Below are 21750 nucleotides of genomic sequence, written 5' to 3' on the forward strand. Positions count from 1 at the left end.
GCCTGTAACACACTATACTATCAATCTCTAGCATGGGGATCTTGACGAATTCTACCAATGTTTGTCCCTCACTTATAAATAACACAGCATGAATAACCATTCCTAAACTAACAGCTCTTCTACTATAAGTGTGCTTTTTCATACCCTGTAGGAAAAATTTAAATCAAGATGCAAATACTTAGATTTAGAAAATGGAGATATTGCTACACACTGGCATTGACAAATTTCCCCCAGCTTTCCCCCTGAGACAATCATAAGAGCCTCAGACTTAAAACAACAATAACAACAACAACAACAACAACAAAACAATAAGAAAAATGTATTTTCAAGTGCCTTAGAAACATTCAGCTACTATAGAAAACCTGCACAGAGCTACAGGGATGGATGCTCTGGATCTACTCTAGCTAGAGTGAAAAACTGCACCTTCAAGATTACTAAAGCTAAAGAGGCTAATAAATCTCAAGAAACAGCAAAGACACAAAGGGCTCCAAGTTTAAATACAACTTGTTTTTTTTTTACCTAGACCTCAACTTCTAAATTGAGGAAAAGGCAGACAAATATTTACATCTGAAAAACCTGTACTCCATATTCTGTATTTTAAGTGAAACCATGATAATTTAAATCTGATATTTTCACCTATCTAAGTGCAGTCACCTTTTGTGAAGTTTTACAGTAATATATGTCTAACATGTATGGACAATCCCAAAGAAGTATTTTAAGCTTATCAGCTCTTAATTGAGGTTCTCAAAGCTGCTTAAGGGATTTAGACAAAAAATATTCATTTCTTATTTCCTTTTATCACCAATACATGGCAAAACTCCTTGGCTGCTCTGAAAATCTCAGTGAGCTGGATAAGTATTTACTGGATTTAAGAGAACTGTCACTTTTGCTATCTAAAAGATAAAACTCCTAAGCTTAAGTAAAAAAAATAATTGGATAGATTTTGCTTGTGCCATCACTGACGACTTTACGAACTCATGTTCTGCAAAAATCCATTTTTTAGCTGAATGGGAACACTTCAAAAAGGCTTATTTAGTCAGCTGAAATGAGAGATGTGATGATACAAATGTGCTGGTTTCAGGAATAAGAAATTTATTTTGCACTGTTCTAGTACAGGAGCATGCTTAAGGTTGGATTGCTCTGGTGTATCAAAAGCATCATAAAGTTTTGTGTAGTTTAATAGTAAAACTTGAGAGCTCAACGCCAAGAAGTTACACAATCTAGCAAATTCCAGGCGCTGGAGGTTTTCTGTGCTACTGAATATAGATACACTGGGTAGGACAGAAATTTACGATGAAATTGAAAAATCTGCTCCTTTTAGCAGATTCAGAGTTTAAGGTTTGAGGTGAAGTAGAGAAAATAGCTGGATCCAAGATGATGCAAGTGTCTCCTTCAGGATTCAGCCAGGCCTGTTGTGCCAGTTTACAAGGTCAGAATCTGCACGCACGGGCCAGTGCCAGATTTTTGCCTATATAACAGTGTCTTTGGCAAGCGTTAAAAAACGCTACCAAGCGATACTACCAAGCCAGAACAAGAGTCTCCTGATATTTTCTGAGAATTACAACAGATCACGTTCGCTCTTCATTCGCAGAGCACAAGGTAGGGCCCGGGCCGATCCTTTTGCCGAAACCCGGTTAATTGCGGCCGCGGGAGCGGCGGGGCAGGGCCGGGAGCGCGGCGCTGCCGCTCCCCGCTCCGCAGGCAGCGACATTCCCGGGATGCGCCCGCGCGCGGAGCCGCTCCCTGCGCGCCCCCTCCGCTTCCACGCGGGGAGGCGAAACTCGCGACCCGCCGGAGGCTCCCTGTGCCACATCCACGTTTTCCCGAGTCCTGGCTCCGGGACGCTCCGATTTTTTGCTGTTATGCTCAGTATGGCTTGTTTTCCGTGTTGTTTTGTATTTTTTTTTTTTTCTTTTAATGTCGGCAGTGGGAGCCGCCAGCCCTGGCGGGGCGGTGGGGCTGGCGGACCGCGGCTCCAGCGGGACCCCGGCGGGCTCCGCCCGGTGGCCGCGGGGCTCCGCGCGTTCCCTGGATGCTGCGCGCTCCCCCTGCGGAGGGAGGGAGGGAAGAAGGGAGGAGAGAAGGAAGGAGGAGGAGGGAAGGGGGGAGGGAAGGAGGCCGGGGCTGCCGGCGGGAGGCGGGGGAGGGCGGCCGGGGCCGGGGCCGCCAGGCCGGGGCGGCTGCAGCGGGACGAGGCGCGGCGCGGGCGGGCGGGTGAGGCCCGGCAGCAGCGGCGGCCCCGCTCCGCCCCGCGGCTCTCCCCGCCCGGCCGCCCCGCAGCCCTGCCCGGGTCCGCCCGCCTGCCCAGCACCCCCGAGCAGCGGCTCCTGGGCAGTGGCAGCACCGCCTCGCAGGGGGAAACAGAGGCAGGGAGGCAGCGAGACAAGAGGAGGGCGGAAAACAGCTCTGGGTTACTGAAACCAGTGCAGGAGCTGCCAGGACAAACGGAGCTTTAGCCAAAAATAGCTCGTTCAGGGTTAGGCTTTTTTTTTCCTTTTTTCTTTTTTTTTTCCTTTTTTTTTTTTTTTTTTTTCTTTCTTGTAGTCGAGCGGCCGGGAGAAGTGCCCCCAGCGCAGCGCACAGCCGACCTGCCGGCCTGAGGGGCAGCTGAGCAGCCACGGCAGGATGTACCAGGGACACATGCAGGTAAGCGGCTGCAGGCGGCACACGGCGAGCTCGGAGCGGGCTCCGCTGGAACGTGGCTCTGGGAAGTTTCGGTGGGTTGAGCGGAGGGGAGATGCCACCCTGGCACTGTGCAACAAGTGACCTGGTACAGTGTGACCGTGGCATTTCAGCTCAGGGCCAAAGCGAGCAGCGTGCCTGGGGCTGGCGCTGCTCAAGGGGGAGGATGGCAAAGGGGTTCTGTCAACTTTGTAACTAGGTGAAGTTCTCTGTGTATTTTTCCGTGTATGATGCCTGCTTGTTCAAAACAGATTCAAGGGAGTATTCCAGGGCAAACATTGTTATGGCATGCTTTAAGTGACACATGTCTCCTGCCATCCTCTTGATGCATCTCTTCCTGTATGTCAAGTGAAGGGCAAACAATAAGGGAAAAGACAGAGCACTTGCTTTGCAAAATCTGCAAAGGTTTCACACCACACTCAAACTGTCGATTTGCTCAGTGTGTTGTGTTTAAAGGTGATGGATTTCTGTTCTTCCCTCCCGACGCGGGATGAGGATTGATTTTGCTAAGCCACGGAATGACTTTGTAGAATGAATTCAAACACATGGCAAAGAGACTTCAAGATTTTAGGCAGAAATCTTGTCTCATGATCCTATTGATCTACATCGCCTTGGCAGAATACACCCCTCCTTGATAAAAACATTCTACTGCCTTGGACCTGGTGGCTTTAACCTTGACTCCCGCTCTCCTTCACATGGCTCTTCCTTGGAAAGCCAAGTCTGTTTTGAAGAAGGAGGAAGTATCAAAGTGGAGTAAAGGTTTACACCGATCTCCCAGATTTGTTCTTTTGCTTTGGACCCAGTCTGGCTTTGTGTTCATTGCCAGGAACGATCAAATGTTTTTATCACGTACAGTGGCAGCAGCCTTGATGTGGTGTTGTTAGCACTGAGGCTGTTTAGAGAGGAACTGCAGCCTTAGGAGGTGCGAGCTGACCACTTCTGTTTGGTGTGACTGCACAGCATTTAAATACTGACTGAATGGTCATCGGGGACATCAGGCAGTGTCAGAGCCAGGGTTGTGCACGATATACATGAGTTAAGAGAGGACTCTGATTCAGCACTACCTTCCAGAACTGAATGATACCAGTTACTCTTTCATGTTTGTGTTACCTGATCGCAGCAGTGATAAATAACGTGTCATAATACCACTTGTAATTGAGAGCAAACAGGTTTTAACGAGAGGTGAATCAATGGAGGGAATATGCCTGTTACTGTTTGTTTCTGATAATAAGGTTAAAACACAAAATCAGTCCTGAAACTAATGCTACTGAATTGGACATTGCCAAGTAGGTATTTACGTCCTTAAGAAAGCAGAAGTTCTTTGCTGTGAGTTATATATTGCAAGGTTTCAACAGATATACAACACTTTATAAAAGGAAATCTAATGGAATCTTGAGGTGTCTCACAGCATTGTAAATTTTCTGAGTCATCAAAAGATTGAAATCAAACTTGCAACAGGAAATAAGGTCAAAGCATGCAAATATATTGTGACTGGTGTCCTTTAAATTTTTTATTTCAAAATACTTTCATTTTTCTAGCCCAAATATAGTTAAATTCTAACCAAATTCTCTTAAAAGGCTTGCTGAAGTAAAAATACTGTTCCTGTTGACTACGCTTATAATTGTTAAAAACAAAAGCCCACCTGAGTTCATAATCCAAACTTTTAAATATATTTTTATCCTAACAGGAAGCGTTAATGAGCTTCAGATAACATCTACAAAGCCTAAAGCCTTAGGAGAGATTTTCATGTTTAGTGTATCCTTAATTAGAGCCTTTAAATGAGTCAGACAAAGACAATAAAAAGCTAATTTCTTTGCAATGAAATGACCTACTGTAATGTTTATTAAACCGTGTTGGAACATAAGCCAAGTTACCATACAAATACGGTATCAAACCTCATGCTAAGAAAAATGTTGGCACATTTTAGGCATTACAGGTCCTTTCTTACTATCCAAGACTTTTTGTAAGACTTGTACTAATTTAGGGAGAACTATTTGCATTACCTGTTAATCTAAAATAAGGTGAACAATAAACCCATCCCAATTTGGGTGGATAAAGTCAGACACATAAGTCAGCACCCTGGACTCCTAAGCAAAAATAATCTCATTTTTAAGGCACTGAGCCCTTAATAGAATGTACGGTTCTTGAAGAGAAGGTGTAATGTTTACCCAGGTAGCTGGGTAAACTACACTACCTGGCTACATCCAAATGCAAAATGATGGGCCAAAATATAATGCCTGATACTACACTCTTTAAAGCAATTGTTCTTCTGAAGTTATTGGGATCAAATGTAGGATCTGACTTAGAATTCCAGTAATCATTTCCCTTTTTCCTACTGTTCTGTTCTCAGATGTAAAAGTGAAATCTGCAGAATAAATTCCGTAGTTCATTTATTTTAAAAGATGTTTGCAGAGCCCATGTTTCACTAATAAGCTGCTGGAACTCAGCTAATTCTTGGAATACTTCTAAAATGGGAGAAACCTAACAACTGTAACAAGGTAATAAGCATAATTACAGAGATTGGGAATTTACCTCTCTTGGAGAGGCATCAATCCTTATCAGCTTCAGTGGGGAATTTCTGACTAAGCTCAATAAATGGTACAAGTAGATTAAATATACTTTGCATTTAAGATCTGCTGAAGTCCAGCACTGAAACTACTTTATTACATCAGGCCATAATGTGCATATCTCTTCTTAATATTTTGTTTATAGTACAGATTAGGTTTGTTGGGGTCTTTTTTCCCAAAACCCAGAAAATCACCTTGTTTATTCCAAAGACCTAGGTTTAGATTTTCTTCTTACTATTTTCTAAATGAAGCCTCACAACACAGAAATACTAGAGAGGTCCTAAGCTGAAATACCAAAGGCAGTTAAAAAAGATATCGAAGGAAGCTATGTCCTGCCTCCACATTCCCAGGTGCCTTTCTGTAGGATTTGCTTTTGTGATACTTGTGCACCCCACGCTTTCAGGTAGAACACCAGGAAAGAGGTGAAGTGGCCTTCCAGAGAGCCAGCACCACAACCAGCACTAGGATGCAGAGAGGTCCAGTGCCAAGGGAGCTCTTTCCAAGCTATTTCACCATCATAATGAGCTTTAGCATTTGATTTTGCTCTGTTTACCGACCAGTTCGGTTTGCGCAGTGACTGCGCGAAGCAGAGCAGGGACTGCCGTGGGTCCTGAGGCTCCAGCTGCCTCCTGAGCCCCAGGGGTGAGGCTTTTGCATGAGCAAGAGAGCTTCAGATGAGATGCATGGGCTGTTTGTCTACAAATGTACAACCTCAGTTATGTAAGAAGTCCTGTTTAATTCAGTAAATGTAGGCTCTGACTGGATGGAACCTGATGGAGACAGGAGCACACCCTCGGATTCACAGATGAGGCAGAAGAGCCAAGTCTAAAAGCTAAACTGTACAGGTGAAAGAGAGTGTTTGTCTCTTAGGATAATGTGTGCAATCCTGTGTGCTGTTTTCCATCTACAACAGAACAGTAGCAGACCAGATGGAAGCAGAACATTCAACCCCCAATCACTGCTCTAAAATGTCTGTCATTTTAACAACCAACTATAAGATGTTTTAAGGTTTTTACAGTATATTGTAGACCTGGTACCAGACCTCCTGTTGACTTTTATGAAAGTTCTATAAATGAACAGGGGACAAATTTCAATCACAGAATGGGATTTGCACAGCATTTGACTTCCTATGAAATCCAAAATAAATGCTTTCAAAACTGTTTGCCCTGATGCTGTATTTAGTCTGCTTTCCCCAGCAAAATGCTTGAACAGAACAAGTGCTTTGCCAAATGTTGGCATGGGATTTTACATATGATAGTGTTGTGTTTCGAGATGTCTTAATTTAGACAAAGCACAAATCTTGACCACACAGGGGTATCAAAGTTCCTCTGGCACTTTTTTGCAGGAGCAGGTTTGTTAGTCGCGATGCCTTGGCCAAGTTCCAAATCAGATAGTTTGTCTCCTAAACTTTTGATTGCATAGGCAATCAGCTTCAGGCCCTTAATTTTTGTGTTGTGATATTTAACATTCTACCATTGGTACTTTGTATTTACATGAAATAATCCATATTAATCATTCACATTTCAGTAAGATTTCAGTTGTCAAACACATACCTGTATGATCACAGTGGGTCTGCAAAAAAATAAGTATGTATTCATGAAAATTCTTGCAAGGTGGAACCTCAAGGGCTTCACATGTTTTGGTGGGCCTGAAAAGCACTGCTAAATATTTTATAAAAGACATTTTTATACTGATTTCTTGGCATTTAAGACACACTAACTCGCTGAGAAAAGGGAAGCAGAACAGTCTCACGATTAACTGCAGAGGCAAATCCCATTTTGGTTTACTTGGTAACCTATTAAAAATACAGTGTTGGATACACTGCTACCTAAAATAAATAACCCCGAAGCAATTAAACAGTTGTGAATAAAAAAAGAAAGTAATGTTCATTTTTACATTAATAAAATGGTCTACAAAGAATATGCGCAACGTAAAATTGAATTCAATGCTAAATTGAATCTCCTCTCAGCTGTAATGTCAACATAAACTTAATAACTTTAAGCTACAAAATTTTAAAAATCCGGGCACATGGCTGGAATCCTAACTGATCTCTAGTGGTGTCTATGATTCATAACTCCTTGCCTAGCTAAAATTCCATTATGATAAACTGATAATATTTTATTATTACAACTCTTTTCTAAAAGTACTCACAATACTAGGGCAGTGTTTATGGTGGTATGTTGTCTATTTTGCCTTGGTATTTTCCAGTATTTTAGTAGCAGCTCTACCAAGTTTTGAACATCAGATTATGAACTGCTTATAAATTGAGAAAAAGGTAAAAATAATGACCTCACTTTCATAGAATGAAGTTCATTCAAAGAAAGTAGATGATAAATTGTGTTTGGCGAAGGCACAGACAGAAACTGTAAAAATTGTGAGCATTTGCAATGCTGGTAGAGAGAAGTGTTCCATGAAGCTGTTAGGCAGTTTTACAAGAGCCTAGTGGAAAATCTTGCAAAGGCTCAGAAATTCTTGGCTCATGCTATATTTTTACTGGATGTAAATTAGGAAGAACTTTTACTAACTAAATAAGGATCCACCCCTCTATTCTGGAATTAAATTCATTCAAAACATAGAAAAACAACAGTCCTTAGTGTAGTCTCTGTCATATATTAATATAAATGTTAGTCTAAACCCAGTATATAACTTTCACCAAAGAGGCACTGTTTACTCAAGAATCATGCTGTACTTTCTTTTTTTAATCTACCACTATTGTCACAATTTACTATGCAAAGGAGGAGGATAAAAAGTTCAGATAAAGTCCACCAGGTGGATCAGGAGGAATTGTCCAAATAGAACAAGGGGCGTGAAAGGATGGAAAAAATAACGCATATGGAAATTTAGACTTTAGGAAATGCAGTCTCATAACTTGGCTGTAGGATGTTTTTTAATTTATAATAGTCTTGTATCTAAGTAAGCTTTAAAAAAAAAGGTGTTGATGTACAAACCAGGTCCATTTAAAATCATCTATCCAGCTTAATTTGCTACTCTTTTTGCAAAAGTTAAACATGAAAAAGGTAAAAACATTGAGATACTACTTAGAATGAATCTACCCAGTGCACAAAGTACATACTAGTTGTTTGTATCACAGAATCTAATTTTGCACAGTCTATTTCAGAAATAGGTGATCCTGCAAAACTGAGGGAAACACTTGTCTTCCAAATCAGTGTCATGGCATGTAAACTAGGAGGTGACTTTCTGTAGCTGTGGATTTTCATCATTGCCCAGTAATACTACTAATAAAATGCCTAAGGATCATAAAGACTGTATTCAGCAAATTTTTCTACCAGGTTAGGATTATTATAAACAGTCTGATATTTCATTGCTCTGCTCTCAGGCTCTTGAAGTTCTGAGTCATTGGTACATGAGTTTTACTTCCAGTGGTTTATTTGCATTTAAATAAATTCTAAAATATCAAGTAAGTGAAACTCATTATGCACAATGGAAAAAAAAATCCATGTCTCCTCAGTTTACCCATGCCCAGAAATGCAAATCACAACCCAAAGTTTAATGGTAGCCCCCGAAGGTGATTTTCCCAAACTTTGCACGATTAGTCATGTGTCAGCATTACTGCAGTTCCTCTCAAAAAATGGGTTGTCCTGAACTTCTGTAGGTTGGCATAGTAGATGTAAGCATTAAGTTTTCCTCCTCTACTTCTCCGTTGCCTGTCATGACACTCAGATTTGCCACTGTTTTGCCTCTCACTGTCCTGTTTGTTGATTTTCTCCTCCTTGCTCAAGTTTGAAGGCTTTCATGAAACGTTTGGCCTCCTGCCACATTTGTGCTGTGTTTTCCTTCCTGCTGCCCACGGCAGGGCACCCAGCTCACCCAGGCCATGACTGCTGCCTGCAACAGGGGCTGAGTCCCCTCTCAGCAGCACTTGGTCACAAAACAAAAATGTTCCACAGCCAAGGTCTACTCACTGCCACAAGTAGAAGGAAGTGAACTGATGGTGAAAAATTTGGTTACCAGCAGAGCTCCCTCTTCACAAACTGTATGAAGATTAGGAAACAATAGGGGACTGCCACGAGAAGGGAAGTAGCCAGGTTTAAAAAAAACACCTGAGTTTTATCTACAACATTTGCAAGGTAGACCTATGCCCATAAACCCACTTTTCTCACATGCTTCTCTATTTTGGCAATCCCTACAGGAAAAGAGCCACACTAAAGTCTTTGTGAGTTTCTCTGTAAAATGTGGAACACTCTAATGCTTCATGTTCACTTGTCTTAGAGCAGTCTACTGTCTTCTGGTAACTTGAACTGTTCATTTCATAGAATTTCCTTTTTACACCTCTTATCCCGATACAGGTGTTGAATACAATTTACCAATACCTTTGGACAGCATTTTTCAATAAAATATGCGTTTGGAACAAAGTAGCACCTATGCATTTAGAACAACAAAAGCATGTGTGATAAGAAAAGTACTGTGCAATGAATTAAGACAAATTACCATTCTTGATTACATTAAGACTTCATTTGCTGTTAGGAGATGCATAAAAGAAATTCAGATGCTCTTGTCCACTGACATTTAGAAATGAGACCTTCAGAATTATTTTGACATGCATTTACTATCAATTGTTTGGCTTTATAGACCTTAATAGTTTTCAAAAGCTGAGGAAACAAACTTTAAAATTTGTCTTAACAAGATTAGAGCCAGCTGTAACTTAACCTTTACATCAGCGAATCTAATTGGAAATTACACTGATGTAAAAAACAGACTAATTTGCTTCCAAGCCTTTTTCACATTAATTTCTGTCTTCCCAACATCACCAGTCAGGTTCCAAAGCTACAGTGTCAAGTAGTGAATACAGCATTTCCTGGATAAGGGCAGGAAAGCAGTCACAAAATATATTTTCAAATTCAGCATTTTCTGACTAGTAGGCATATCAGTAAAAGGTCCAGGAACTCTTATTCACTGTTAATTAAAAATCAGTTGAGGGGAAATACTTGCCCATTTAAGTCTACCCTGACATACAGAAATATATTTCTTGATAAGTAATGCTGAATATTAGAGTTTAACTTCACAGAATTTCCTATGGTCAATTTTGCTAATATTAATGTAGGAATAAACGAAGACCACAGTAAACAGAAGCTTCTTGAGTACTTCTGAGTATTATGTAAAACTGAGAGTAAACATCACATTTTGATATGATAGTAATCTGTCAGAGCCTCTTAAAATCTTAATAGGAATATCTGAAAAAAAAAATCATATTTTACACAAAAGAACAGATTCATTTTATTTATGCTAGGTAGAAGATGGCCTTAGTCTTCAATATGATCTTGGACACCATTGTCATAGGAGTAATGACAGAAATGTGACAGAAGTGATTAATGAAATAAAAAATACAGCTTGACATGTGTCTCATCAAAGTGACAGGTTATTTCTGTTGTCATTCATGGAAGTTTAACAAGGAATATAATTTTCCAGTTGCAGGCTTGAGATGTACATGAGATCTTTCATCTTCTGCTATATGTTGTCTAACACTCCTTTCAAGAACCAGGACAATTTTAAGAAGGCTTTGAAAAAGGAACAGAAGAAAGAATGATAGATAAAAGAAAGAGGGAAAATTAGGATGTACAACAGAGAAAACAATGCTAAGGAATGGAAACTAGGAAGTAAGTGACTGCTGGTTTTGTTCTGAACAGTAGAAAACGTTGTTAATATTACCACTCTACTCAATCCAGGTAATGCACACAACATGGCAAGTTATATACAGCTGGAAGGGATGCATAGAATTGCCTGAACCTGTGCAAACAAAAGAAATCTGAATTATTAGAAGACAGCTAGATACTACATGGAAATAGTGAAAGAGCAGTAATCCCTGGAGCACTCACGATAAAAGATTACATGCTGTTCAGGGAAGACAGAAAACCAAAGGTGTTGGTCATGTTAAGAACCTGGACCCGAAGAAAATGGGCAAAAATTCTGTAAAAAGCTTCAGAACTAATATTTTCAGTTGTTAAATTGTTAAGGTTTTGCCTTAACACAGAGAATGGAGAATACACAGGGAATGGAGATAGTTTCTCATAGGCAGAAGGAAAAAGTATAAGCTGCCTAAAAAAGCTTATTTAGATCTTAGAAGTATATTAATTATTGGAAGTTTTTTGGTTATCTGATGGAAAAGGGGGAGGGGAGCAAAACATACTCAAAGTGGCATCTGTAGTATGGATAACCTAATTTATGGTGCAAACCCAAAATGTTTAAGAGGGTTTGAATTCTTCAGCTATTACAAATGTGTTATATTAAATGGAGACTTGGTATAAAATATGTTATATTATTCATAACAAGAAAATATATTCTTGTTATGAATCTGAACAGAACAACAGAAAATATATGAGATTTAAGATAAGGTGAGAAAAGTTGTAAGACAGCTAACAGCCCGGATATCCATATGGCTATCCATAATCTCCAAGGTTTTATGGAACAGACTTCAAGGAAGACTACACATACCTAGACAAAGAAAAAAAAAAAAGAAAGAAAGAAATGCTATTTGAATTTATCAGGAGAACATAATGTCCAACTAACCTGACAGCATTTTCTGTTACCATAACGGGGTTTTAGGCAAGGGAGGTATAACTGACTTGATCTATATGACCTTTGGTAAGCATTTGTTATGGTGTTACAAAAGAAATTACTGGTGAAGCTGGAGAAAGTAAAGAATAGCAGTAAATCTGTAAAGAGGGCAGGAAACTCATTCATGGGGAAATGAAAAATAGAGCATTAAAGGAAGGACTGTCAGCCTGAGGAAAGTTTAATAGGGAAGGTTTTTGTGGATCACTGTTGGAAGTGGTTGTTTATGATGTTTCATCCATAAATGTAGCAGAAACAGGAAAATGGTGACTACATTTGTTGATTACTCAGTGCTGGAAAACATTGTCAATATTGGGGAAGATTCAGTACTGCTGAGTTTTGGTCACTATACAGGGGCTCAACAATAAAAATATGATTTCATTTAACACTACAGTATAGTGCTGATCATCAATAACAAAAAACCTACCCTAAGACATGGACTATAATATAGAAAGTACTGAGAAGAACAATTTGCACATACATAATGACTATAAGTTGTCGATAAAATACATCCATAAAAAAGACAGATGCAGTTCTGGTTTTAGAAGAGTTTTTTCCAGAATAGTCAGGAAAATATCAGTGCCAGTTGACAATGCCAGTAGCAGATTTTCAGTTGAGAATCTTTTACAGAAGAGAGGCGTGGAAACAGGTCCAAAGAAGGATGATCAAGGAGAAGGCAAAGTTTATCTTACAAGAAAAGACCAAAAGATTTTGGCTTATTTCATTGAGCAGAATGACAGCTCAGCAGGACCATAATCACAGCATGTAAATGCATCAGGGAGATAAACACCAGATATGGAAAAACCTAAATTAGCTAAGAACAAAACTGGCACAGAAACAAATGGATATTAACCAGCTGTGAATAAATTTAGGTTGGAAATTAGAAGAAAGTTTCTGATCATTAGAGCAATCAAGACTTCCAATAGCCTTCCAACTGGAATAGTGGAAGCAAAAGAACGAATTACTTTTAAAGATGAAACACAGTCAGTTTCTGAGAGATTTGGTATGACATGCTGCCTATGAGACCAGAAGATTGAACCTCAGTAACCCAGGAACAGCACCTTCCTTGTCTTAACAGAATCATGGAATGGTTCAGGTGGGAAGGGGCCACAGTAGATCACAGAGCACAGGGTACGGGATTGTGTCCTGATGCTTTCGGGGTATATCCAGTGAGGGAGACTCCACACCCTCTCTGGTCAATCTGTCCCAGTGCTCAGTCCCTGCACAGTGAAGTTCTTTCTCATGTTCAGGTGGAACTTCCTGTGCATCAGTTGCCTCCTGTTTGATTGTTCAGCACCACCAAGAAGAGCCTGGTCCATCCTCTTGACCCCATCTCTTTAGATATTTGTACAAATGAGCGAGGTCCCCTCTCAGTGGCCTCTTCAAAGTCATCTTCTGAAGTTGCCTTCTCAAATTTCTCTGACTTCAGCAGAAACACACCCCACCTCCTGTTCAGAAAGACCAAAATACTCAACTTTGAGAAGTCAAAAATCTTCCTGTTACAGCTGTGGAGGGCTTGACTGTCTTCACAGTGTGACTAACCTCCTGTTAAGAGACCCACACAGGCAGTGACAAATTAGTGCCACTTTGCCTAGTCCAAGACATCATTTTGAGTCGACCTGAGCTCTAAAGTTTGAATATTCTCTCTGCCAGCTTTCTTATCAAGTCTCCCACACATCTGAACTCATGGTTTTGCTTCGTATAAAACCTTCTTAATCAGAGGAAATGTATTTCTCCCATACAGCTAAACTCAATGTTTCATGTTAGAGACATCGAAGCCTTTCACTATCTCTTATTTATGTTCCTGCAAGTGGGCACCAGGGGCTGGAAATCACCAGCTGTGTCAACATTGTGTAACAGGAGGCTTAAATTTATTTCAATAATAACCAAATTTTGTGTGCATAAGGATATAAAATAGAACCCATCAGAACCAGCAGAGATATTTTCCCTGACATCAGATGAGCCAGGACTAAGCTTTTTTTCAATTACCACTGGCTCACTTTTCTCTCCTAAGCTCCAAAAACAAATGTATTGGTTATTATTTAGAGCATGTGGTGTTAAATAAGGGAACTCAGTTTTCTGTTTTGCAGTCCTAGTCGGGAAAACTACTGAACTCACTTTGGACTGTTCTTTTGGAAGGGATCATAAAGCCACATCTTAGAGTCAGTGCTCTGTCCATGTAATGAGTCAGAAGATTATTTCTGAATTGATTTAGGCTCATAAAAGTATTTCAGGATCTGATTTCTGGGGTTCCTGTCCCATCTTATATCTGTGATTTGCATCCCACAATGTATCAGGGAGACAGATGTCCCTGAACACTCCATCACAATCTGATAATATCATTACAGCCTTGCAGCTCCTGGTCATAATCAGTTCTATGCTGTAGTGTACTCTGCTACTCAGATCTTAGAATTTCAAGAGTCACACCAGCAAAAGACTTTCCAAATAGGTGAGATCACTGGGTATTGGCTAGGCAAAGATATGCAAAAGCATATCACTAAATTTCCTGAGCAAGGGAATAAGTACTTTTCCCTGCCATTGCACAAAAAATGAATGTTTATTTCCAAAGTGTTTTATTGTTGTCAAAGAGAAACCAAATTTTGCTACCTTTTTATCAAGTTGTCACTGACAAATACCAGAAATAAAATTGCAAATAAAATTCCAGATAATTAACTCAGACTCATTAATCATCACAGAAAAACTGTGTATTCAGGTTGTTGCATATAGATTCTGTATATTTGCTAAGCACCAAGCAAAGCAATTTTTTTGTGACTTTACAAGCAAGTACTTACTATTGCTTTTTGCACACAGACATGCTCAAGTTCCATCCTGTGTGTCATTTGCCGAATTTGAGAGCAGATATTACTGATGTGGCCAACCAGACAAGATAGACACAGACTAGAGACCACAAATATCAAACCTGAGTTTAGCAAAAGGCTAAAACCTATGTACAGAGTGTTCCCATATCTGCAAATACAAAACAAAGGATTACTAAGGTTTTTAGTGACTTTTATACAGCTCTGTTAACAAGGAAATAGAATTCTTGCCTTGCACTAATACACAATAAACAATCAACATTATTTTTCAACTATGATGAGTTTGATGTCTGCATGGTGCTTTCAGTATATCACTGCCAGCAGGCTGTCTTTGATTTCTGGTCTTTCTTGCTAAAACAAGGAGTTCTACAAATTAAAGTCCCATCTAGCATTTCAGACAAGAAAGTAGTTTCATCAACTGCACATTCTTTTGGACAGCAGTCTGCAAGGAGTGCAGTAGAAACATTTACACTCATCTGCAGGTAAAAACTTACATAACACATTCTGGTGTCTGTTTTATTTTGAAACCATAGAGACGATGTCTGAACTATCATTCCCACTTCAGCTGTGACAATTAAATACACATGTATCAAAGAACTGCAGATACTTGAAAAATACTCTAGATTTACTAGTCAAACACAATTTTCTTTCTAAATTTTTTCATGGGTTTTTTTGATTCTTTATAGCTGACATGTATTGGAAAGGAACAGAATCACTGCTTAAGAGTTCAATTGCACTTGTGATTTCTTTCTCCTCAAATCATTTTCATAAAGGAAAAATAAATATGTTACAGACATTACATTTAATTCTGCTCTGATTTTTGTTTACAGGTTCTCACTAACTAAGAGGTGAAGCAGTTATTTAGTGTATCTGGTTACCATTTGTTTCTCTGCAGCATTAGTTTTGTGCAGTCCCTCAGAATTTGTGTTTATTGACAGCAAAATAATTTCTGAAATATGAGAAGCATAGTTTCCAAAGGAAATCCATTGCAGATTTCTGTTCTATGTCACCTTATTATTATTACTTAGCACTAGCACAGAACCATGGCAGCAACTACTCATATACTGCAAGATTGATTTACAAAGATGCTGCTCAATATTTATCTACTGCCCATCCAGTGAAATCCTGAAATCCCAGTTCTAGTGAAATCAATGATAAAGATACCATTAATTTCAGCGCAGTCAGAATTTTATGAAGACTCTTTCACAGTCAGAAGCATTATTCCTTGCCTCAAAGTAGCCTAGAAAGGGATATCTTCATTCTGTAAACACAGAGAAACAAGGTACAGAAGCAGGCTAAACTGAGGATTTATAACTGTTTACACTCTGTTTGTATGTGGCACATGCAAGTTATGTCCAGTAACTTCCTGGGTCCATGAGTAACCTCCAATGGTTATGGCAGAACTACAGAGGGATCTGGAGTTAACTTCCTGCTTGGCCATTGCCACAGATTTTCTATAGGAACTTGGACTTACTGTCCAAGGCACTTATTGTCACTGTGCTTCTGGTTTCTATCAGTAACACAGGAATAAAAGCACTTTCATTGTTACAGGATGTTCTCCAGATGTATTAAACATATAGAAGCAAATGCTCATCCAGTTATGGAGAGCGCTTTTATTTTTAATTACTAAGGCAATGTTTTATTCTTATAAAAATGAAAAGTCTTCTTAAAAATAACCTTTATATTGAATCCAAACTTTTTGCCAGATGTCACTCAGAAATTAGAGTGTAACCACATGGTACAGGATTCAGTGCCCTCCATATAACTGAATTAGTAGGGGAGTTGGAAAATACATACCAATAATGCAATCCCAAATTCAAGAGGGCTCTTTTCAAAACATGGAAACCTGGCCAAGTAAATTTAATTCTTCCTTCTGGGATATTGCTGATAAGACATGGACAGAACAGTGATTCATGGGAGGGTAGAGAAGCAGATGAGTACCACAGTAACAGAGAACCAGGTGTGGGTAAGGAAAACTAAAAACAACAGAGGAACTCTGAAGCAAAGTCCAGTCGGGAGCATCCTGAGCACAGCACTGGAAAGGGAGGCAGGATGGCATGACTGAACCCCAGCCACAGGGGCTGAGGAGGAGGAAATCCCATTCTGAGCCAGGCTCAGCAGCTGAGCGAGGGGTCAGAGTTTTAGGAGTAGAGCTGGTTGAACATGTATTTTAGCAGATAGCACAGGAACCCCCTGTGATTTTATCCATTGGTTCTTGTAAAACTACAACAAATCTTTTTGCATCACTGTGTGCCAGTCTAATCCCATCTATGCCTGGCTAATCAACTGTAATGCAATTCATTCAGTGCATTACCTCATAACTGTTTATACTCCAAATCCATAACAAAAGAAATAGATTCAATGGAGAAGCGCTGTGAGGCCACTCTTGATTTCCACAAATCAGTTTGCTGCACTGGGCCACACTAGCAGAGTCTTCAGGAGCAAGCTGACCTTGCTGGATTTGCTGTTGCTTACAGTGAAAGATTATTCTGGTTTCTCCATTTTTCACATATAATGCAGAAAAATTACAATGTATTGCCCCTGGCATTTTTTCTAAAATAAGGTGATTTGGCTTCAGAGTGGCTTTCTAAGTCTAATAACACATAATATGATAATTATAAGAGGGCAAGGAACAGACTGGTATTGAGAAATTGCAAAAAACCAACTACTGTACTGATATAGATATTCAAAGTGGTTTTTCAAGATATAGAGTTGTGAAAAGGTATGAAGCAGAAGAGTTCATTCAAAGGAGAACCAATTTGAATAACTCTTAAGAAAAAGGCCATAAAGGGGGGAATGTCAGAAGCAACACAGCACACTATGTGGAGCATGGAAGGGATGTTAGCACGGTAATAAGCACACATATCAACTGGAAACTTTGAAGAACATAGTGAGATAACCTTCTCAAAGGCTGATACCTGATGAAAGAGCTAAAGGCCTCAGAAAGAGGCATTTTCTAGAGAATTAAGATATTTTAATCTCCATAACTACATTCAGAGGCAACACTTTGGTGGACACTGGAATTTAAGATGTATTCCTTTATATTACTTGGGACACATCCTTGCCCATGTGATTTTCAGTTTATTACAGTGTCCAAAAGCAGCTGTGAGAGGGGCCAGGCAGTTGACACATGGCCCCAGTGGCTGGAGCACTTCTACAGGAGAAGGAATATGCCAAAGGCATCCTAAATATCACTGTGGTCACCAGCTGCTTTAACAGCTGGTATGAATCTCTGCCTGCCCCATGGGCAGAGGATGTGTACATTCACTTCACCCTCTTTTCTCAAGCTGTGTTGGGAAAGACAGTTTCAACAAAACCTGCTGTTAAAGACCACAGTTTTTGCTTTAAGTTGTGAGTTCTGAACACAGTTCTTTGTCATTAGACTGACTGAGCTGTAGGCTACTGCTTGTAGAATCCCAGACCAGCTCTCCAGGGAGGATCACCAGTCTCTCAAAAAGGATAATAAGGAAAGATGTGATGATACTTGGACCTCAGTTCCCTAGGGATTTTTGTTTAGGAGGAGAAAGGAGTCCTGAGTTCTTTTTTCCTCATTAGGCTGCACTGCCTTTAGAGCTATTACTACTAATGATACCAAAAATTATCTGTAGTGGATCTTAGAGATGGAAAATAGAATCAAATCAAATAGATCTTGAGTGGAATAGATCACTGCAAGCTGCTGAGCTGTACCCCACCCTGACATCTGCACAGTCCCTTTTAGTTCAAAGGATGATACAGATGTAATTAGAAGAGATGGAAGATATTAATAAAAGCTAAATAAAATAATGTCATGGATTAATATTGAGATGCTATTTAGGAATAAAGGAATGGGGTTTTTCACAAAATGCTGAAATAAACCATTAAATCCAATCATTTTAAGAGAAAGCTACATAGCTTTTTTAGGAAAAAGAGAATGAACAGAGGGCACTGCTGCTGGCTAGGTGTTTGTTAATTTTTCATGTGAATTTATTGCATATGTAAGTGATTGAATTAGTAGCACTGACAGGAACCCAGGCACAGTAAAAGCTTCCTGCTACTGACACAGCAGTGCTCAAGCTGTGCACTCCTGACCATTAGCAGTCCTGCTGTGGAAGCCCCGAGCCTGGCTCCCAGCACAGGCTGCAGAGCTCACTGGAACGGGACCGAGCACGGCGCCCTCCGGAACCAGGGCTAGGATGAGACCACTCCACTTTTTTAGATTAATGACCTCATTTGGACTCTGATGCCAGGCTCCAGGGAAGAAAGTCCAGTGCAAGCTAATATGCTGCCAAAATACTGCAAGGTAAGTTTAGGGGAAGAAATGGTTAAGAGGATTTTGTATTTTGTCGTAAAGAGACTAAATGCAAACGGGAGTCAGGAACAGGCAGCTTGCAGGAGAGACTGTAAGGTGCAGGAATCAAAATGTTTTCTCACCTTTGGAAAAAGAGGGTCATTCCCAGACACCAGAGGCTGAGCAGTAAGATCTGGATCTTCTGTCACCGAGCAGTACATTGGTTCAGAACAGCGAGCCTTTGAGAGCAAACAAGGGGAATATAAATTGCATATCTAATAATTTAAGCATGCGGCTGTGTTGCCAAATATTACCATCTAAAAGGAATATAGGTATAATGGCTGCTGTGAAGTCCTTAGGGAAGGACTTCATAACCTTTTGGGAGCCCTTTCCTCCTCCCCTGCAACGTATTAACCTTTTGACCACGTCGGTACGTAGATGTACATAACGAAACGGAACATGCAGACAGTTACAGTTGGGGAGCGGTAGGAACAAAACATCAGGGATGCAGGATGTTGTATGAATTCTGTATCAAAACCTCATAGCCAAGAATAGATACAGAGCTAAAAGAAAAAAGGTATTTCTGATGTATTATGAATGTGCAGATGAGCAGCGATAGAAAAACATTTCACCGCTGTCTTACGAACGATATTCCTGTGCGTGAGATTGTGACAACCTAAAAGAACGAATATGAGCTTTTTGTATGAGTAGCACTGCTGGATTTAATGGTGCTGCTAATGGAGTAAGATTTTTCTTGGAGTAAGGGTGCCATAAACCAGCCCTCAGCCACCACTTCCTGTTTACTTGTGGTTTACTCTCTAGAGCAAACCCGTGTTTCTCTCGCTGCAAATTACTGCTTGTTACAAAAAAAAAAAAATATTGCTTTGTATTTTCCTTTTCATACCATTCATTGTCATGGAGGGTTTTCTTTTCAAGTCAGTCATTTGACATGTAGAAGAATGAATGAATGAACTGTTCTTTGATTAGAGTAGTACTCTGCTCTACTCTGCAGAGAGGTAGAGCTTCACTTAACATGTTGTTTTTCAGTAGGTGTAGACAACCTCTTCTAAAATTTCATTTAGATATCATTTGTAATTCATTTGAACAATTTTAGTCACTGAGTAAAGTTGCTTCAGTATTTTCCTTTTTATTGAAAGTTATTTCATTGCTGCAAGCAAGGTATTTTATTTTATGGTTTTCCACATGGTTGATCCCAAAGGAGAAAGGAGGAAATACAAAAGAGTTCCAGAATAAATTCTAATCCAATTTAACAACAGCTGTAAGGGAAATGAGGACATATTAGCTACTCTAGAACCTCAGCCTCCTAGAAAAATGAAAAATGAAGCTGATCATACAGAAATTTTTACTAGTTTAAGTTTTCACCTATATGCAAATGTTTAGTGGCTGCTGGAGACAAAACCAGGCAGAAGCTTCCATTGAACTTTGACATTGTACCAATGAAAAGACTCTAAATAAACATACACTGAGGTGCACAACTAATAGCAAAACTAGCAAATGCTTTTGACATTTGGACCTGAAGTTACAAAAAAAAAAAAAATTGTGTTCTAGCACCTTGACAGATTTTGAGGCTGGAAAGATCAATTTATTGACATATCATATGAACTCTAACATAATACAAGCTGATGGACTTCACACTTGACATGATCTCCAAGATCATCATTTGAATGGGAACAGCACATACTCTGGAAAAGCATCTATTTTAAGCTTAAAGTGATGGGGGAACCTATTATCACTTGCTCAAGGTATTCCAGCAGTGATTCTCCGGACTGTTCAAAGTATTCTTAGCATCAGCAGCATATTTCTTTCATACACACACACAATACATTAGAAACTACCTTAGAGTGATATAATAAAGCAGATAATATTTTTAGAATTCTCAGGTAAGCTGTACTGTAATGAAAAGGTTTGAAATTGTATTTATAGTCATGAAGAGTGCAGCTAACTCAGGACCTGTGTAAATAAGCACGTGAAAAAATCAGCCAGAAGTGTCATCTTGTTCCCAGCGGTTTTCCAGTTCTCTTATAGTGGATAGAAGTGGCAGTTAGAGGAGTTGGAGGAAAAACCCTCAAGGTATCAGCAGCCTCATGTTCTATGTGGCACAAAATGATCTTACAGTGTAAAAGTGTCCATTGCCTCTGGAGGAACCAGGATTTCACCTTTAGTCTTGTGGGAGGGAATTATGATCACCTCTTAAAAAAATCAGCCGGGTCACATAACAGGAGAGCTGCTCTGTAGAGAAAATTCAAAATCTATTCACATGTAAGAAGTGTGTATCTCTGTATTACAGTAGGCAAAATGTACTCTACCTCCTCTGAGGTAGTTAAATCATACATCTATTTTAGCATTTTCTCAGAAAGTTCCTGCCAATGAGAGTTTTTACAGTCCAATTAACACAACAGGGAGTGACAGTCTCTAAGCCTGAAAACAATTCTCACTAACAGTGATCTGGACAAGGCTACAGGTAAGAAGCTCCTCTCTTTTACATGGAAAGGTAATAAGGTTATTCAACCAGTTGCAAAACATGGAAGAACCATTTTTACCCACACTAAGAATGGAAGCAAAAGACAAGGAAGTTGTTCTTGTCAGTGAAAGAAATGGGTTAGCATGTGTCCTTATTTGGGAAGAAGAATAATCAATATTTAAAAACACTGAACAGACTACACTACATTGCTGGAGACAATCCTCTCTCCAGGAGAGTGTTGGAAGCCAAGAAAAGACCAAAGGGAGGCTGAAAGGGGAAAACTGCACCGTGATGGTAAATCAAGGTGGTGATAAACACAGGCCAGAATAGCAGAAGCATTGACTCCACCACCAACCTCTCATTTCC

At 39.8% G+C, this 21750-nt stretch overlaps 1 protein-coding gene across 2 annotated transcripts in view; it reads left to right on the forward strand.

The window, feature by feature from the left end:
• Positions 1-2625: 2625 nt before the first annotated feature.
• The window catches only part of PEX5L (peroxisomal biogenesis factor 5 like), a gene marked incomplete at both ends in the record, with an annotated part of 100834 nt that continues 81709 nt past the window's right edge, over positions 2626-21750 (forward strand). For both annotated transcript variants that reach the window (XM_082288400.1, XM_082288401.1), the window contains one exon: positions 2626-2646. In XM_082288400.1, coding sequence (XP_082144526.1) covers positions 2626-2646 — 21 coding nt within the window. The remainder of the gene's footprint in view (positions 2647-21750) is intronic.

The sequence above is a fragment of the Coloeus monedula genome (genome assembly GCF_965178545.1).
Source record: "Coloeus monedula genome assembly, chromosome: 10".
Taxonomy (NCBI): Eukaryota; Metazoa; Chordata; class Aves; order Passeriformes; family Corvidae; genus Coloeus; species Coloeus monedula.